Source organism: Opisthocomus hoazin, chromosome Z (assembly GCF_030867145.1).
Source record: "Opisthocomus hoazin isolate bOpiHoa1 chromosome Z, bOpiHoa1.hap1, whole genome shotgun sequence".
Classification (NCBI taxonomy): Eukaryota; Metazoa; Chordata; class Aves; order Opisthocomiformes; family Opisthocomidae; genus Opisthocomus; species Opisthocomus hoazin.
Window position 1 is genome coordinate 77,191,942 of NC_134454.1, and position 15,651 is coordinate 77,207,592.

The following is a 15,651-nucleotide window of genomic DNA, read 5'->3' on the forward strand; positions in this document are numbered from 1 at the left end:
GCATTGCAGAGCTGGCTGTGACCAGTGCAGGGTAGTCCCTGCCTGCCTTCCACAGTGCCCTGCCACCCTGCTACCAAAACGTTGCCATATATACCCATACTTATATAATATGTATTTATACCCAATACATACAAGCATTTGTAAACCACACAAGTAATAAAGTACTTGTTTAAATAAGAAAAACAAGTCAAAAAGTAATGCTGCAGGGTTCATTCTGTGAGATTTCACTTACGTAAGCGTAGTCAATCTCTGGCCGAGAACCACCCTGAGCAGAACATACCTGGAGGCTTCAAGCAGAGTTAAAACTGTTTACCCTTACTGTAAGGACACGCTGCAATTAGAGCATGAAAAAAAAACTGTGTGCACACAGAAGCTGAAAAGTTTCTAATTACAGCAATTATATTTATCGTGGGGCTCTAATCCAGTCGTCATCCTCTCCAAAATATGCTTTTCTTTTCCTCCTGCTGCTTTCAGGATTGCACAGCACACCCACTAGTCATTTAGCAAAGACACAAACTCTGGCTGGTGAAATGAAATGCCATGTTTCTTTCTTACATAATCACTTTTTAAAATGTTTTAGTTCATTACCTCCTTCAGTTGCCAACAACAACAAAAAAATGTCACTGTGGAGTCAACAAGAACTGCGCATTTATCACTTCACTTTCATTCGAATTTTCACATTTGAATAATTCCTCGACCCAGTAAAGGTACTGTTACCTGTGGGGGAAGGAGAGTATTTTGCCATTTGCACAATGAGTTGAAACTTCAGAGGAACTTGCTGAATGCAGGATCAGTGCTTCTGGAAAATTTCAGCCTAGGGGCTTCCTAAACAGCGTACTACAGCCCTTGCTGAGCACTGCCTTCTCCAACCGCATGGGCAATTCCTGTGTAAAACCCACTTCCGCTCCAACATCAGGTGTTTAGTATCCCACCTTTCTTAAAGTTCCACTCAAGATGAGGTAGATTACGTACTTAAACAGAGGTGCCATACCAGTTCCCAGGTTGTTTTTATTTAGGAATCATTTATATATATATTATATATATAAAAAACTGATGTGCCAGACTCCAGCCTGGCACACCTCAAATTAACTTATTTCTCCCTTTGCTTGTTTCAGCAAGACTCTTCCACTAGACTTTTTTTTTCCCCAACACCTGGCATGCAGGCAGATGTACAAAACCAACAGGAATTGTCAAAACTGGTCACCTTACTCTTTCCCTTCTGTCTGCTGTTGACAGTAATTAAGTAACTTGAAAGGGCCCTTGGGGATGGCAGAAGAAAAGCCTGTGTTCTTCCTTGTGCTGGTGACGTTTCACCTTTGACAGATGATCGAAGCAGCACAGGCCCTTCTGTTGGTTACACTCACCCTGACCTAAGCCCTCTCACAAGAAAAGCAGCAACACAAATGTTAAAATAATTTATTATTTCCTCTGAGTGGGTACTTTATCCATGCAAGTTTCTACAGGACTGGAAGGCGAGCAGCTTTGAATTGCCAATTTCCCCACCCTCCACATGAAAGCTGCTGAGAGGGTAGGTCAAATCCAGTCAGTAAAGAAAGGCTGATAAAACCAAAAGAACGCACAGGTTCTTCCACAAAACAATACTCTCTTTGTTGCCTCTTCCTTTTTTCCAAAATTAGGACTTGCCTTCGCTGCTTAACTCCGAACACAGGCAATGTGCACCTTTCAGTTTGGGGAGAGTTTTCAGGTACAATTCTGAAGACTCTCACTGTAGCCAAGTTCTATCTGTTCTTACGTCTCTCTTTTTTGTTCCTGGTGTTTACAGCTTCATTTACAGCTGGTGCTTGTGTTGCTTTTGCATGTCCTGTGGCTTTTAGGTGTTCAAACAGTTTATTTCGGGATGGAAAGACACAGTTGCAGGTTACACAGTAGATGGGAACTTCACTCTACAATGAGGAAAAAAACAAAATGCTTCACATTCGTATGGAATATGTAATAAATATAATTCACACATTTGTTGTATGCAGTTTCTCTCAATTAAATGTGAATAAGCCGTTTGTTTCATCACAGATATTCCATTACTGATTAACAAATATATATATTTAAAAAAAAATAACATGTATAGCTTCTTGAAATTTCAAAGAGTACTAAGCAGAACCAAGAACAAGAATAGAAGCCTTGCAAATCTAAATCAAGGTAAAAAATACTTTTGATCTTACCTGGCTATAAACACAGTAATTTGGGCTCTGAGATTTAGTCAATTTAATATGTCTTAGCTGTAGTTATTACAAGATTTTGCTCTTTCTGGGAAGCATCAATATTGGGAAAGATACAAATGGTACTGCTTGTCACCTGCCTGATGACAACAGCTCTGTCTTCAGTTTAGTTTATTTGGTTGGAACTGCCTTGGACACAGAGCTTTAGCAACTTGCAGAACTGAAATTTAGTCCTGCTCTTCTCTGCGAGGACAAGCATGTGCCAGTCTCCTCACAGGGACAGAAATTCCTGCATTATTAAAAAATAAGCAAAAAAATGAAACAGAATTTGTGGACTTGACGTGATCAACCAACCAACCTTGTTTGTAATAACATGACCACCAGCTTTTAAATACCCTTAAGTAATCTGACATACCGCTGTTGGGTGCTCTGAAGATGCCTTTGCTGACTTTTTTGCATCCTTGGCTTTTTTCCCTTTAGGCTTAGTAGTGCTGATAAACAAAGAGAAACCAAGATCAGTGCACAGGAACATTCAATATTTAAGAGCTTCTGATAGTTTTCAGTCATCAATGTCGCTGCTGCTTCCCCCTGTTCTTCCTTCACACAACACAATGCAAGTGCTTCCAGCAAAAAAAAATAAACAATTTAATTTATACGATCCATTGTTGATCTCAAGATTCACCTAGATGACAAACCTGCTGCTGGTAAGTGACGTGGCAGGAATCTGCAGTCAAATGCCATTTCCAAAGCAGATACTAACACTCCTTGGTTATTATCATATTTACTCAACTCCGATTTACTGGACGTTGGTGAGTAAACGTAGACTTATTTGACAATATGAAACATGACACAGAAGGACACAGTGACCGCAATATTGCAAGTCAGCGCACCTTTTCGCTTCGGTTTTTGCTTCATTCACTTGGCCGACATCTTCTGTAGCGGCAGCATCCTCTGACACAGCACATCTTTGGCTGTCATTTGCCAACTCCTCTGCAGAGCCACTGTCCTTGCCCACACATGGCACCTCCTTTTGTTCAAGGATTTCTTCATCAGCACTCTTATCAAAAGAGTCCTCGTAAGTCTACCCAAACAGAAGAAACACAAGTTAACTACTTCAAGTTCATCAGTGATTATGTTTATAGTATTATACCTCATTTACCTCAAACATGAGTGGGAAGAACACAAAGCCACGGACCCTCTTAATTTTGCTGTTTGTTTTCAGTGAGATGCTAACAGCTAAAACCTTAGTTCTATTTTGAAACCACCTGTGACAAAGGGAAGAAACACCAATAAAACAGCCTCTAAAACTACGGAAGAGGAGAATGAAGGTAGCTTTTAATTATAGCAGGGCTTATTCTGTTCTGGCTACCATCTCACATTATAAAATAGTGGCTTTGCTTATAGCTTTGCAAAGCATTAATTATTTAGACTAACATTTTATGTGCCAGACACCTGCGTTAGGACACAAGCCAAAATAGCTGAGCTGACTGAAGCTAGACAGACACGCCATATTTTCCCTCCCTAACATCAGAAACACTGGCAGCCTTTTCCATGTACCAGAAGACAGAGCAGACTCAATACATGCAGTCTGGCAAAAGATGAAACCCTGAGCATGTCTGAAGAAAGAGAACTCAGCTCCCAAACGCAGGGTAACGAATTTTACCTAACACTACTTTAATGCAACTCTATCACCTCTACTATCTTTTGCAGTCTCTGCTACCTGAAAAAACTTGGCTAATCTATCTACCTTCAGGAAAAGAAAACAAAAACCACAGTGATTCCCTGCATTCCATAAAGCCTGGTAGCAGATGGAGCTTATGTTTCCAGAAGAATCTCTCTGCACAAGATTCTAGCTCATGCTATGCGAGATTGGCACCTGCTGTCTGGGCTGCAGAAGACCTCATGAGCAAACTGATGGACAACAGGCACAGCACCTATACACAACCCATACAGTGAGAACGAGACCTTGTGATTTCAAACTGAGGAGGCAAGAGTTGAACAGGAGTCTGATGGCCTGCATGGAAACAAGAAGATCAAGCCAATACTGACGTGGACTATGCAAAACCAGCCAAAGAGAAGCAAGAAAAATTCAGTTGCTTGAAAGTCTCAGGGCAGTTTCATGAGGATGAGAGATAATGATGGTGTGGGAGAGGGTGGAGACGGTGAACACACAATAGAAGACTAGAGAGGTTAGGCTGGGGGAAGACAGAAGACCATCTTAGGAAAGGATGGGAGAGGCAGGACCTGGTACAGGTAGCTCACCGGGACAAGGCTAGGACTGAGGTAGTAAGTAGAGCAGAGGTTAAGACTCGAAAAGCATCAAGCTTGAAGAAGGCAGACAGAAGAGCTTGCTCACTATGGCACTCCTGCCACTCAAGCCCAAAACAGTTTGCAGTTCTTCAGTTTCACCATGCTGCTGTCAGTACAGGTCTGTCACATCATGCACAGAGTCCTGTTACTCAGGAGTAACAGTTTGTGTTACTCCTGTTTGCAGTTCAACTGAAAGGTGGAATGGATGTGTTCATTCCAACAACTACAGTGTCAGTAGGATGCCAACAATGTGTTACTTTCTGTTTCCCCCTAAATTAGAGATTAACAAACAATGCATTATACCAACTCTAGCAACAAAAGCAGAAAACGACCACCTAACAAGTGAGCTACTAATGCACTAAGGCCATTGATGGTCTTTCTGATCAGTTCCTTGCATGCTCCCCATCTGCTTGTTAAAGTCTGTTTTTGCTTGCACTTCAGACTGTAGCCTTTTTAGAGCCAGTACAACATTTGTTAGGATCTGCACAAACAGAACAAAATGAGGTCTATGAGATTATTATCAAAAAAATATAATCACAAAAAGTGTAATAAAAAATATTTTGCAGAAGAATTAAAAATATCTGAAAACAGTCTTCAAGTTGTGTAGAATTTCAAGCTCTCCCTTTACTTTTTTTTGTCCTGAAAAGTAAGTTAGGAGATAAACTGGGCTTTGAAGCTCCCTGAATATCACTGTATGTCTACATACCATCATTGTCTTCTGTTTCTTCCTCTGCTTCTTCGAGAGTCTGTAAAGATAAGAATTTAAAATTACCTCTTTTCAAAGAAAAAAAAAACAACCACAAAACACAAGTACAATTTCTAAAGATGTAACAAATTGTATTTTTCTTATCCTCTTAACATGATTTGAGGGAGACAGTAACCACAAACAGAAAATTACTCATGCCTGAAATGAAAACAACAGTTCTCCTGAACTACTCATTGCACTTAGTAAAACATTTATTCTGCTCAGACTGAACTAGTCTAGATACTAGTGAGATAGTTGGTATTTTGCTTTCGTCATTCAAAAATGAAGTTGAGCAACTTCATCAATTCTGATTTTAAGCACACTCATTTTCTACATGTGACAGCACTCAACTGATAAGAAGTACAAAAAATGTACCACATCAATAAACACTGGCCCTGTGCAAGCTCCCCTGTTTGAAAAACAACAACTGCTACTTTTCCTTAACATGTAACTTTAAGAAGCAGAGAAAATGCAAGACTATTGTCCTACAATATTTGAATCCAGTCATACTAATACATGCATTTTACTGGAACTCTGATGCTAAGAAAGATTTTACATTGCACAATACTGTGAGTTTCAACACAGCTATAAATCATCAGAAGCTCCCTCTGAGGGCCTCCAAGACTTACTAAATCATTAGTCACGATAAAATTAAAATCAAATATAAGTACTTTTGCTTGGGCATGTCTTCTGTTTCTTCCTCCTCTTTGGTATGTATTCCGTTTGCATCATCCAAGGACACAGGAAATTTCCCTTCTTCTTCTTCCAGCTGCTGCCGTAACAGTGCTACCATCTCTCGATGCTTCTTTGATTTCTCGTGATTCTTCATGCTGTGAAGACCAGCAGATCATTAGAGCAGGTAGCTCTGAGCAAACATTGTCACACTCACATATAAGTTAGTAACAGGCCCATTATCCATCACTACCAAGCATGGAAAATTCTGCCCTGACAATGTCTCTACTGGAAAGATGACAATGACCATTATATGAAGTTAAAAAAAAACAACTTTAAAATGCATTTTTAAAAAAGTTAAAACCCAATCCCCCACCCCAAATCCCCAATCACAAGCACTTACGCTTTCTCAGTTTTTAACATTTTGTCACAAGCAGGGCAGTACAGACCATCAATAAATTCGGCTTCTGTTCCATCATTCAGTCTGTCTGAAGAGATCAGTGGGGAGCAGAGAGAGAAAGTCAGATGAGCAATTTTTGAGTAAGCTCCTCTTAACGCCAGGCAAACAGTCACAACACTGACATTCAGCTTCTTTTGTATTATTGACATGCAGTCAGATGAAGACCATCTCAACAAATCATACATTAGCATACATTAACAGCTGTAGCTTGACGTCTTCTCATGTCCAATTGAAAACACCAGAGAGGGCCAGACTCCAGCCTGGCACACCTCAGCTGGAGGCAGGGAGCTGCGCTACAGTCAGAACTGTGAATATGGGGCTGCAAGAGCTGTGAGCCAACACTCAGGCTGCCAGGACTCACTACAGACCACCCCCCGTACCTTCGATGCCTTTTGTCTCCTGTTCTTCCAATCCATCTTCATCACCTGACCCATCTCCAAATTCCTTTTCATATTGCGCCTCCATCTCTTGCAACTCTTTCTCCAGATCTGACATAGTTATCCAGCTCTGCTCTTTATACTGCTCAGCAAGCCTTTAAGAAGAGTAATACAGTAACTTCAACATTGCATCCATGAGACAGGAATTACAGAAACATTATTTAAGAGAACTTTTTCTTGTCTGGTATTTTAGGAGGAAAGTCCTGAACACATGATGATAGAGGAAGCAACTGTCTGTAGGGCCTGTAAATCTGAGCAGTTATCTTGTGATGTCAGTGGGCACACTATGCTGCAAGTAAAGAGTTACTGCTTGCATTTCAGGCAGGAAAGGCAACACAGCATGGTCCGTATCAAGCTGACAGCAGGAAAGTCAGCTCAATCCTCAAAGCAGTACAGCTGCTTTTACCTGCTGCAAGATCCAAACCCACAAAGAGTACAGGCCCATAAAAGCCACAAGCACATTACTCATTGACTCTGTGCTATCGGAATGTACCAGCTCAGTTTTCCAAGGCTAAGTCTGGCCCAAGTTACCAGTCAGTGCACCACAGTACAGCTGGATTTTGCTCCAGCTGCCTTCTGGACTCAGAATTATCAAGTTATTTGTCGGTAAACATGTAATTCTGCTTCATTCTCCCTTTAGGGGAAAAAAATATATATATACAAAAATAAATTAATTGTACATAATATATTCCATATATATTTTGATTATGATTATATAATTTTAATCGATATGCAATTATTTTGCAAGTGCACTCTTATTAAGAATTTAAGCTCCTTCCTCCCATTTGCAGGAAAAGTTGGAAGAATAAATTGTGCCTACACTTGGGAGAGCACCTCTTACTTCTACTTCATTTTGGGAAAAATAAAAGCACTAAAAAAAAATGCATTTAGTTCAATGAAAGGGTCCTTTCTGAAGATTTAAAAGGAAAAGCAAAACTGAGTTCATTTTTCTCACTTTCATTTTAGCAGGTACAGTTCCAAGGCAGATGAAGCTGATCTATGTCGTCTGTCATAGTCCCGCTCTCCCTTATTCCAAAACATACATTCTTTTTGATTTACATGAACAGTGATAGCTATTAAATCTTACTTCCCCAGGCAAGCAAAAGCACACTGGATTCTGTGCTACTACAGCCAGTTACCTGCAGGACACAGATAACTATTCCCTGGTTACCTTAGATCTCCACACGTTCAGTACAACGCAGAGACACTCAAGTTTTAAAAAGCTCAGACTTGAGACCAAAACTAATACATGTAACTTTCAAGGATGTTTAAAAGAGCAAGTGGATCTACTATTAGAATCTAACTCCATATGGTATCCTCATGGATAGTTTCTCCAACTTTAAAAAAAAAATATTTGTTCCACATTTACATACTTGGCTTGTTTGAGCTTCTGCTGCCTCGAAAATTCCTCTGCTTTCCTAGTCTTCTCTGCATTTTGTTCTTCTACAAGTTTTCTGTGAGCCTGTACTCTTTTATCCCTTTTACGAATAAAGGCTACTAGCTGACGGACCAGTTCATTCCTCTCTTTCCTTGCTTTATCCCTCGTTTTCTTGTTCTCTTTTTCCATAGCTCGTTTCTCCCAGCGGTTTGAGGCTTGTCGTGTGTCATATCCTTCTTTCCAAGCAAAGTTTTTCTGAGTACAGAAACTCTGCCAATATGCATAGAAAGGGTGGACTACCTGTAAGAAAACAAAATTTAAACAAGTCACTTGTTTAGTGGGGGTACTAAAAAGTTTTGTGTCTTCTACACAGGCCACAGTTTTCCCTCAGAGTTTACATAAAACATATGAAGGCTTAGAGAAACTTCTAATATCATCCTTCAATTTTCAAACCATGCCAAATCAACAACCTTGTCTAAATTATTCCAAACGGCAACTTCTAAAAAAATATCCCCTCGCAGGACTGGATCCTGCTGACACTAGTGCTCAGCTGCTCAGCAGCGCTGTACTTTTCCTGTCAAACTGAAAAGCACAATCAGAGCCAGGTGTGCTGTCCACAGGCAGGCATATGCGCCTGTTGCCTAAAAACCACCACACTACGTTACACCAAAGGTCAGCCATGCACTTCCAACAGCAGCCAACGACCAGCACAAAAGGAACAATAACACAAATGCATGTACATAACGCTATTCCTTCCCTGTATATTCTCTCTGCTTCCAAAGCAAGACAGAAATTAATAGCCCTTGATGCATTTTTCTTTCATGAATTTGTTTAATTCATGTTTTAAATGTTTAATATAACTTTTATTAACCCATGTAAATTGTCGGCATATACAACAGCACGGAGTCATGACTTGCACAATTTAACAAGGGGCTACACGAAGGTGTGCTTACTCCTGTTTTGACAGCAAATTGTACGACTGCAGGTTAAAGTGCTGCCCTCTAGGCCTCACATTAAAAGAAACAGTAAATGATCTCTCCTTATTCTCCTTCCTTTTACTATTCATGAGTAAATGCTGGATTAATAAAATGGCATAATAATTATTTTTTGGTTTGTTCTCTGTTCTTCTCCAAACTATTATTAACGTTCTGCATTTCACATATTCAGGAAACAAGACATGGCTAAACTCCCTTCTTACATTACTTGTCCCACTAAGCTGCCGTTTTACTACTTACTCCTACATGCATTACTGTTTATATTTTGGAGTACTCACAGAAGTATTTAACCTAACAGTTTAATTCTAGCACGCCCTCTCCTCTGCCTCCGGCCACTGGTATTCACATGGACTACAACTATGAGCACCTCAACACTAATTTCTAATGGCCCACCTACATGCAAAGGTTCATGGCTGTGGCCCCTGGCAGGTACATCACTACAGTTTTTCCCTGCTACCACAAAAAACAAGCTCTAAAATAACCAATAAATATTCATAATTAACCCAATAACCTAAGTGAGATTAGGACTCCTATCTCAGATTTCTACTTCAGAAGGGGATACCTTCTGTTCAAACTGATGCGTGGCCATCAACCGGTAACAGGGATCATCCCCACCTTCACCAGCCGTATGAGCCAAGACTTTCCTCCTCCTCAGCAGCAGCTGACATACAACCACATCTCTGACATCCTCCAGAAGACCGTACAGCAGCTCCTGATGAACTCCCAGATGGATTTTGTTTTGCCTACTGCTTATACTTGGAGCGGATCACTTTTGTTTCTGCATCTAATTGACCTACAAGTCTTCTCTTCCCATGAAGTCTTGCGAAGTCACAGACTTCAGGATATTCCCTCTGAGGGTGACGGAGCACTGGAACGGGCTGCCCAGGGAGGTTGTGGAGTCTCCTTCTCTAGAGACATTCAAGACCCACCTGGACAAGGTCCTGTGCAGCCTGCTGTAGGTGACCCTGCTTCAGCAGGAGGGTTGGACTAGATGACCCACAGAGGTCCCTTCCAACCCCTACTATTCTGTGATTCTGTGATTCTGTGATCTTCCCTGGCTGCCTGGCACTGGTCGAGCTGCCTCTCAAGCTTCTTGTGAATTAGCTCAGTAGACTGAAACAGAAAGCATTTACATCACAGATTTTGAAGCCTCCATAGAGTTTTTATAGCTCCCCTCCAGAACTCTTTTCCCATGATACTCCCACTGAGCAGAGAAGTGGGCACTGCAATGCTGGATCCTCTGATAGTATAATCTCTTCGTCCTAATACAAAGTAACAGAGATAATGACTTCCCAATTTAACAGAGGCCATTTCCCATACACTACCCCTACGAATCCCTTTAAAAAAACAACACAATAAAGTTAGCATTCTGCCTCTAGAACAGCATGAACAAGGCAGATGTCAAAGCATGCTCGTGCTAGAATTTCAGCCATTTCTGCAGTTATTAATTGACAGCATAAAAGCTATTTTGGGTCTACAACCATATCTATTGCATGGCCTCAAAACAAGCAGTTTCCAAAAGATATTTCAGGATAACTCCATTAAAAGACAGATTTTAACAGTTTCAAAGACACTAAATATTCCCTCCCTGGGAAAGATTTACATTTGTTAAGCCATCCCGTAATTTTACCAGACAGTGAAACACCCATTCTGACACTCCCTAAGTTTGGTTCGTAACTTTGTTTCCAACTCCAGCCAAGTTTTGTACCATTGAACTTCCTCATTTTTAAGGTGTGTATCAGCTTAAATTTCATAAATAATTAGTCATACAGTACAATTCTATTGAAAGTGACACAGAGGAGGAGAAGACTAGGACTAACATTTGACAACACCGATACTGTGCAGTTATCCACTGGGGAAAGTGCTATTACTTTACTATTTAATTACAACAAAGGAATATTGGTAACCTTGAAAAAAAAAAAAAAAAACAAACTTGTAAGTCCGACAGAAGACAACAAATAGTGGGCAAACCAGATCACAAGAATTCAAGTGCCGCCCCGCGCCCTCACTTTGTTTTCTTGCTTCCCAAAGGAAAGCATGCAATATTTTGAAAACCTTACTACAGAGTAACTGTAGATGACAAGGATGTCATAGCAGGAGCTCACACTGCAGGTCAGCCACCACATCTCCCATTTTCTAAAGGCTGTGATTTGCAGTCAGTGCTATGCAGTTTTGCTAAATGAGGCAAGACACTGCATGTTACTAAAAAAAAAAATTTCAGTATCCTTTTCTGTAATGTAAGTTGCATTAAAACACCAGTAAACTATTCCTATCAGGAAGCAAAGAAAACATCTGTTCTTTTGTTTCACAGGCCTTGCACTACACTTAAGTTTCATTGGCATAATTGATGGTTAGCCCTGTGAAGTGTTTGTCTGAAAACCTGCCCTAAAAGCCGGGCTAATAATATAGTCGAACAGGAAATACCCATTTTAATTCACCTAAATATTATGAATCAGAACACAAGCACTTCCTTCACAGTAATGGTCTACAGCAGTAGAAAAGAGAGCCGATACGTAGTTTTGTATTCACCTCAGGGATCAGCTGGAGCCTTTCCTTTGATATCAATGTGGGACAAAGTAATGACTTAACTGTGTTACCTTCCACTCAGATTTACACTTGCTCTTACCGTATCATAGTCACTTTGGGAATCTCCAAACATAGGGAATTCTTCAGTATCTTCCTGGGTCATATATTCCATCTCCTCTCTTGTAATCTTTTCAAAAACTTGTCGATAGACTGTAAAGAATCCCTGAAATAAAAAAAATTTAAAAAGAAAAGAAAACTGACTCATTTTGCATGGCTCATAATAGATGCACAAGTGCTCAGCTACAGTAGTGTTTTAGAGAAATATTACAATTCTGCAACAGCAACTCAAAATCAGGGTAAAGGCCTTGTAAGCACTTGTTCTAGACAGCAAGACCTTTTTGTTTCACAAAGTTCCCATTCTCTCGCATTTCTTTTACTTCCATCTCCTTCGTGGACTCTCTGCCTCTCTCGCACATCAAGTGCCCATTATTAAAATCTAAACCAAAACAAAAAAGTTTCAGCATGCGGGAGATGTTGATCAATTTCTGGTTACACAGAATCAAGTTCTGAGGAAGTTCCAAATACAAAATTCACTATTGAGTATCTTATCTCTTTTTAAATTAAGATGTTACTAACTCACTCCTAGTACAGTAACACAGACAAGGATTTTCTCTGGCAAGCTTTTTTTCTAATCACCTAGAGCTTTTTGAGTTATGACGAGAATCTTAAAATCCAACACGGAATTCAATTACACAAAGCACACTTTCCCCAAGCACTGTTGTTAAATTGTTTTTTTTGTAGTTTGAAACATTCTAGCTTGTCGAAGATCTATCTAAATAAACAGATGGTAATGAAAAGCACTGGAATGGCTCATTATGTAATGTAAATAAGTAATATACACACACTCCTGTAGTTGTATGGTATGTATAGTCAGAAATCATGACAAAGTAATTGTTGGACAACAAGCAGGAATTCAAGCTTTCCTAAGAATCCAGCACAAGTTTTGTCTTAGATTTGCATAAGCATTATTACTACCTGTGCTCAACAATTCCACACATAGCTTTTCAACACAAAGCAAATTGCCACCACTCCTCAGGAAATCTGAATTGATTCAATAAAGATGAATTCGTTACCTTTTCATCATCTCCATATCCAGAGTAACAGCTGACAGTGAAGTAACGCAGCAGATCTAAAGTGTCGTCCTGATAGCTTCCATCAACGCCTCCTTTCAGCAGGGCCTCCCTGTGATTATCATACCTAGCAAAAATTCACAGTATCAGGGATGTGGGTGTCAGGAGGACAGGGCCAGACTCTTTTCAGTGGTGCCCAGTAACAGGACAAGGGGCAATGGGCAAAACTGAAGCACAGGAAGTTCCGTCTGAACAAGAGGAAGAACATTCCCTGGTGCTGTAAGCTAACACTGTGCACGCACTGCCTCAGTGCACAGTTCAGCCCAGCCTCTGGAACTGGTGTCTCATATCCGAAGCCACCAGAGAGAAAAAAAGACAGGCTCAGTAAATATTCTTTCTTGATGTTTAGTTTACTTACTATTAGTTTATCTGCAATATCTATAGCAGTGATTTCTTAACAGGCAGCTAGCAAACACACTGGAGTAAGATGCTTCTGCAAGCTTTCAGAAATGGGTCGGATGTTGTTTAAATCATCCAACACTTAGACACACACACTCAAAAAAACCCCAAATCACACACTAGCACCTAAAAATTGAAAAACGGTACTCTCCAGGAGGACAAACTTAGCACAGGTGGTTTCAGCTGCACAATCCAGTAGGTGCTCCGGCCCGTTTGACAAACGGGCCATGCAGAGCATCTAAAGCAGAGATCTCTTAAAAGAGAGACGGGTGCTTCACCTCAGGACTGTTACAGGAACGCGACACTGCGTAGGGTACGAAGGCTGGCCACCCACCCGCGGCCAAGGGCTGGCCACCCACCCGCGGCCATCCATGGCGCACCGAGCACCCGCATCCGCTCAGCTGCTCCAAGGCGGGCAGGACGGTGAGCCGAGGGGACCCCCGAGCCGAGGGGACCCCCGAGCCGCCTCCCGCTCTGGGAGAACAAGCCTTCCACGGAAGACCCGCCGCTCACCAGGCTCTCTCCTGGGGGTCGCTGAGGACGTCGTAGGCCGCCTGGATCAACTTGAACTGCTCCGCCGCCTCCTCCGCGTTCTCTAGGTTTTTATCTGCAAGGCAAACGCAACGCGGCTGCCCAAGGGCCCGGCAGCGCCCGCCGTAGCCGCCCCAGGCACCCGAGGCGGGAGCACCGAGCCGCCGGTGCGGCCGAGGCCCGGGGCGGCCCAGCCGGCCCAGCACGGCCCGCGCGGAGATGCGGCTTCTGCCCCCACAGCCGGCGGCCCGCGGGGCCCGGCGCGGTCGGGGCAGGCCGGGGCCCTCGCGCCAGGCCCGCGGCCGGGCCGAGCCGGCGGAAGGCGGTCGCGGCGGCCGTACCCGGGTGCCAGCGCAGCGCCAGCCGGCGGTACGCCCGCTTCAGCTCCTCCTCGGCGGCGTCGCGCTTCACCCCCAGCACCTCGTAGTGGCACTTCATGGCGGCGGGGGTCAGCGCCGGCCGGCCGGCGGCGGCGGGGCCAGGGCGGTGGGCGGGGGCGGGGCCGGCGCAGCCATGGCAGCCCGGGCCGCCACCGCCCCCCGCCGGGAGGAGCTACGGGGCGGGCCGCGGCGGGAGGGCCCTGGGCTGCGGGTGGGAAGTGCTGAGGGGTGCCCGCACGGCAGCCCGCGCCTCCCTCACCGGGGGAAAGGAACGAAGCTCCGTCGGGGAGGTTCAGTTCTCCGCCGAGGGGGCGGTCGGTGCCTGGCACAGGCTGCCAGCGCAGCGGTCACGGCACCGACCCCGTGGAGCGTGGGGACGGCGCTGTCAGCCACGTGGTTGAGTGTTCAGCGGTCCTGTGACGAGCGAGGAGTTGGACTTGACATGTCCCTTCCAACTTGAGATATTCTCAGAGTCTACGTGTTAGACTACACGAGCCAGGCAGAATCACAGAATCACAGAGTGGTAGGGGTTGGAAGGGACCTCTGTGGGTCATCTAGTCCAACCCCCTGCCGAAGCAGGGTCACCTACATCAGGCTGCACAGGACCTTGTCCAGGCGGGTCTTGAACATCTTCAGAGAAGGAGACTCCACAGCCTCCCTGGGCAGCCTGTTCCAGGGCTCCGTCACCCTCAGAGGGAAGAAGTTCTTCCTCATGGTCAGACGGAACTTCCTCTGCTTCAGTTTGTGCCCATTGCCCCTTGTCCTGTCACTGGGCACCACTGAAAAGAGTCTGGCCCCATCCTCCTGACACCCACCCTTAAGATATTTATAAGCATTTCTAAGGTCCCCTCTCAGCTTTCTCTTCTTCAGGCTGAACAAGCCCAGCTCCCTCAGCCTCTCCTCATAGGAGAGATGCTCCAGTCCCCTCATCATCCTCTTAGCCCTCTGCTGGACTGTCTCCAGTAGCTCCTCATCTTTCTTGAGCTGGGGAGCCCAGAACTGGACACAGTACTCCAGATGGGGCCTCACCAGGGCAGTGTAGAGGGGAAGGAGAATACAGGCAGATGCCTGTATTGACCAGTCTTTCCAGTCGGATGGCACACAGGCCACCTCGTTACCGAGGTAACACCGATCTTCCCTTCGTCTACCATCTGGCATAAAATCTAGGGCTGAGTAGGTCAGCATCCTCTGGTGCCAGCTGTGTCTGCTATTTACCAAGGCCTCGGGCCCGAGGCTGGAACCAGCAGAGGAACCAAACAGGAACAGGGCATAAGCAGAGCTGGAAACACAGGGAGCCAATAGGGAAACAGCACTAGAGTAGGTGGAAAAAACAGGTCACGAGGTCTGGAACTTTCTGGAAAGCAACTTAAAGAAAGGTAACAAAGAAATAGTCCCAGAGAGGTCTGTAACTATGTGCTAACATCAGTCAAGTAAAGTTTCTTGGAACCAGACTT

The 15,651-nt window shown here is 43.5% G+C and overlaps 1 protein-coding gene across 1 annotated transcript; it reads right to left on the bottom strand.

The window, feature by feature from the left end:
* Positions 1-1,402: 1,402 nt before the first annotated feature.
* DNAJC21 (DnaJ heat shock protein family (Hsp40) member C21) lies at positions 1,403-14,300 on the bottom strand. Its single transcript, XM_075411618.1, has 12 exons — positions 14,159-14,300; positions 13,800-13,893; positions 12,831-12,954; positions 11,798-11,920; positions 8,172-8,476; positions 6,742-6,893; positions 6,305-6,389; positions 5,901-6,059; positions 5,191-5,230; positions 3,065-3,255; positions 2,590-2,665; positions 1,403-1,904 (listed from the first exon to the last, which is right to left on the bottom strand). Exons 1-12 carry the CDS (start codon positions 14,253-14,255, stop codon positions 1,740-1,742), a joined length of 1,611 nt encoding a protein of 536 aa, XP_075267733.1. The 5' UTR covers positions 14,256-14,300; the 3' UTR covers positions 1,403-1,739.
* Between the last annotated feature and the right edge of the window lie 1,351 nt (positions 14,301-15,651).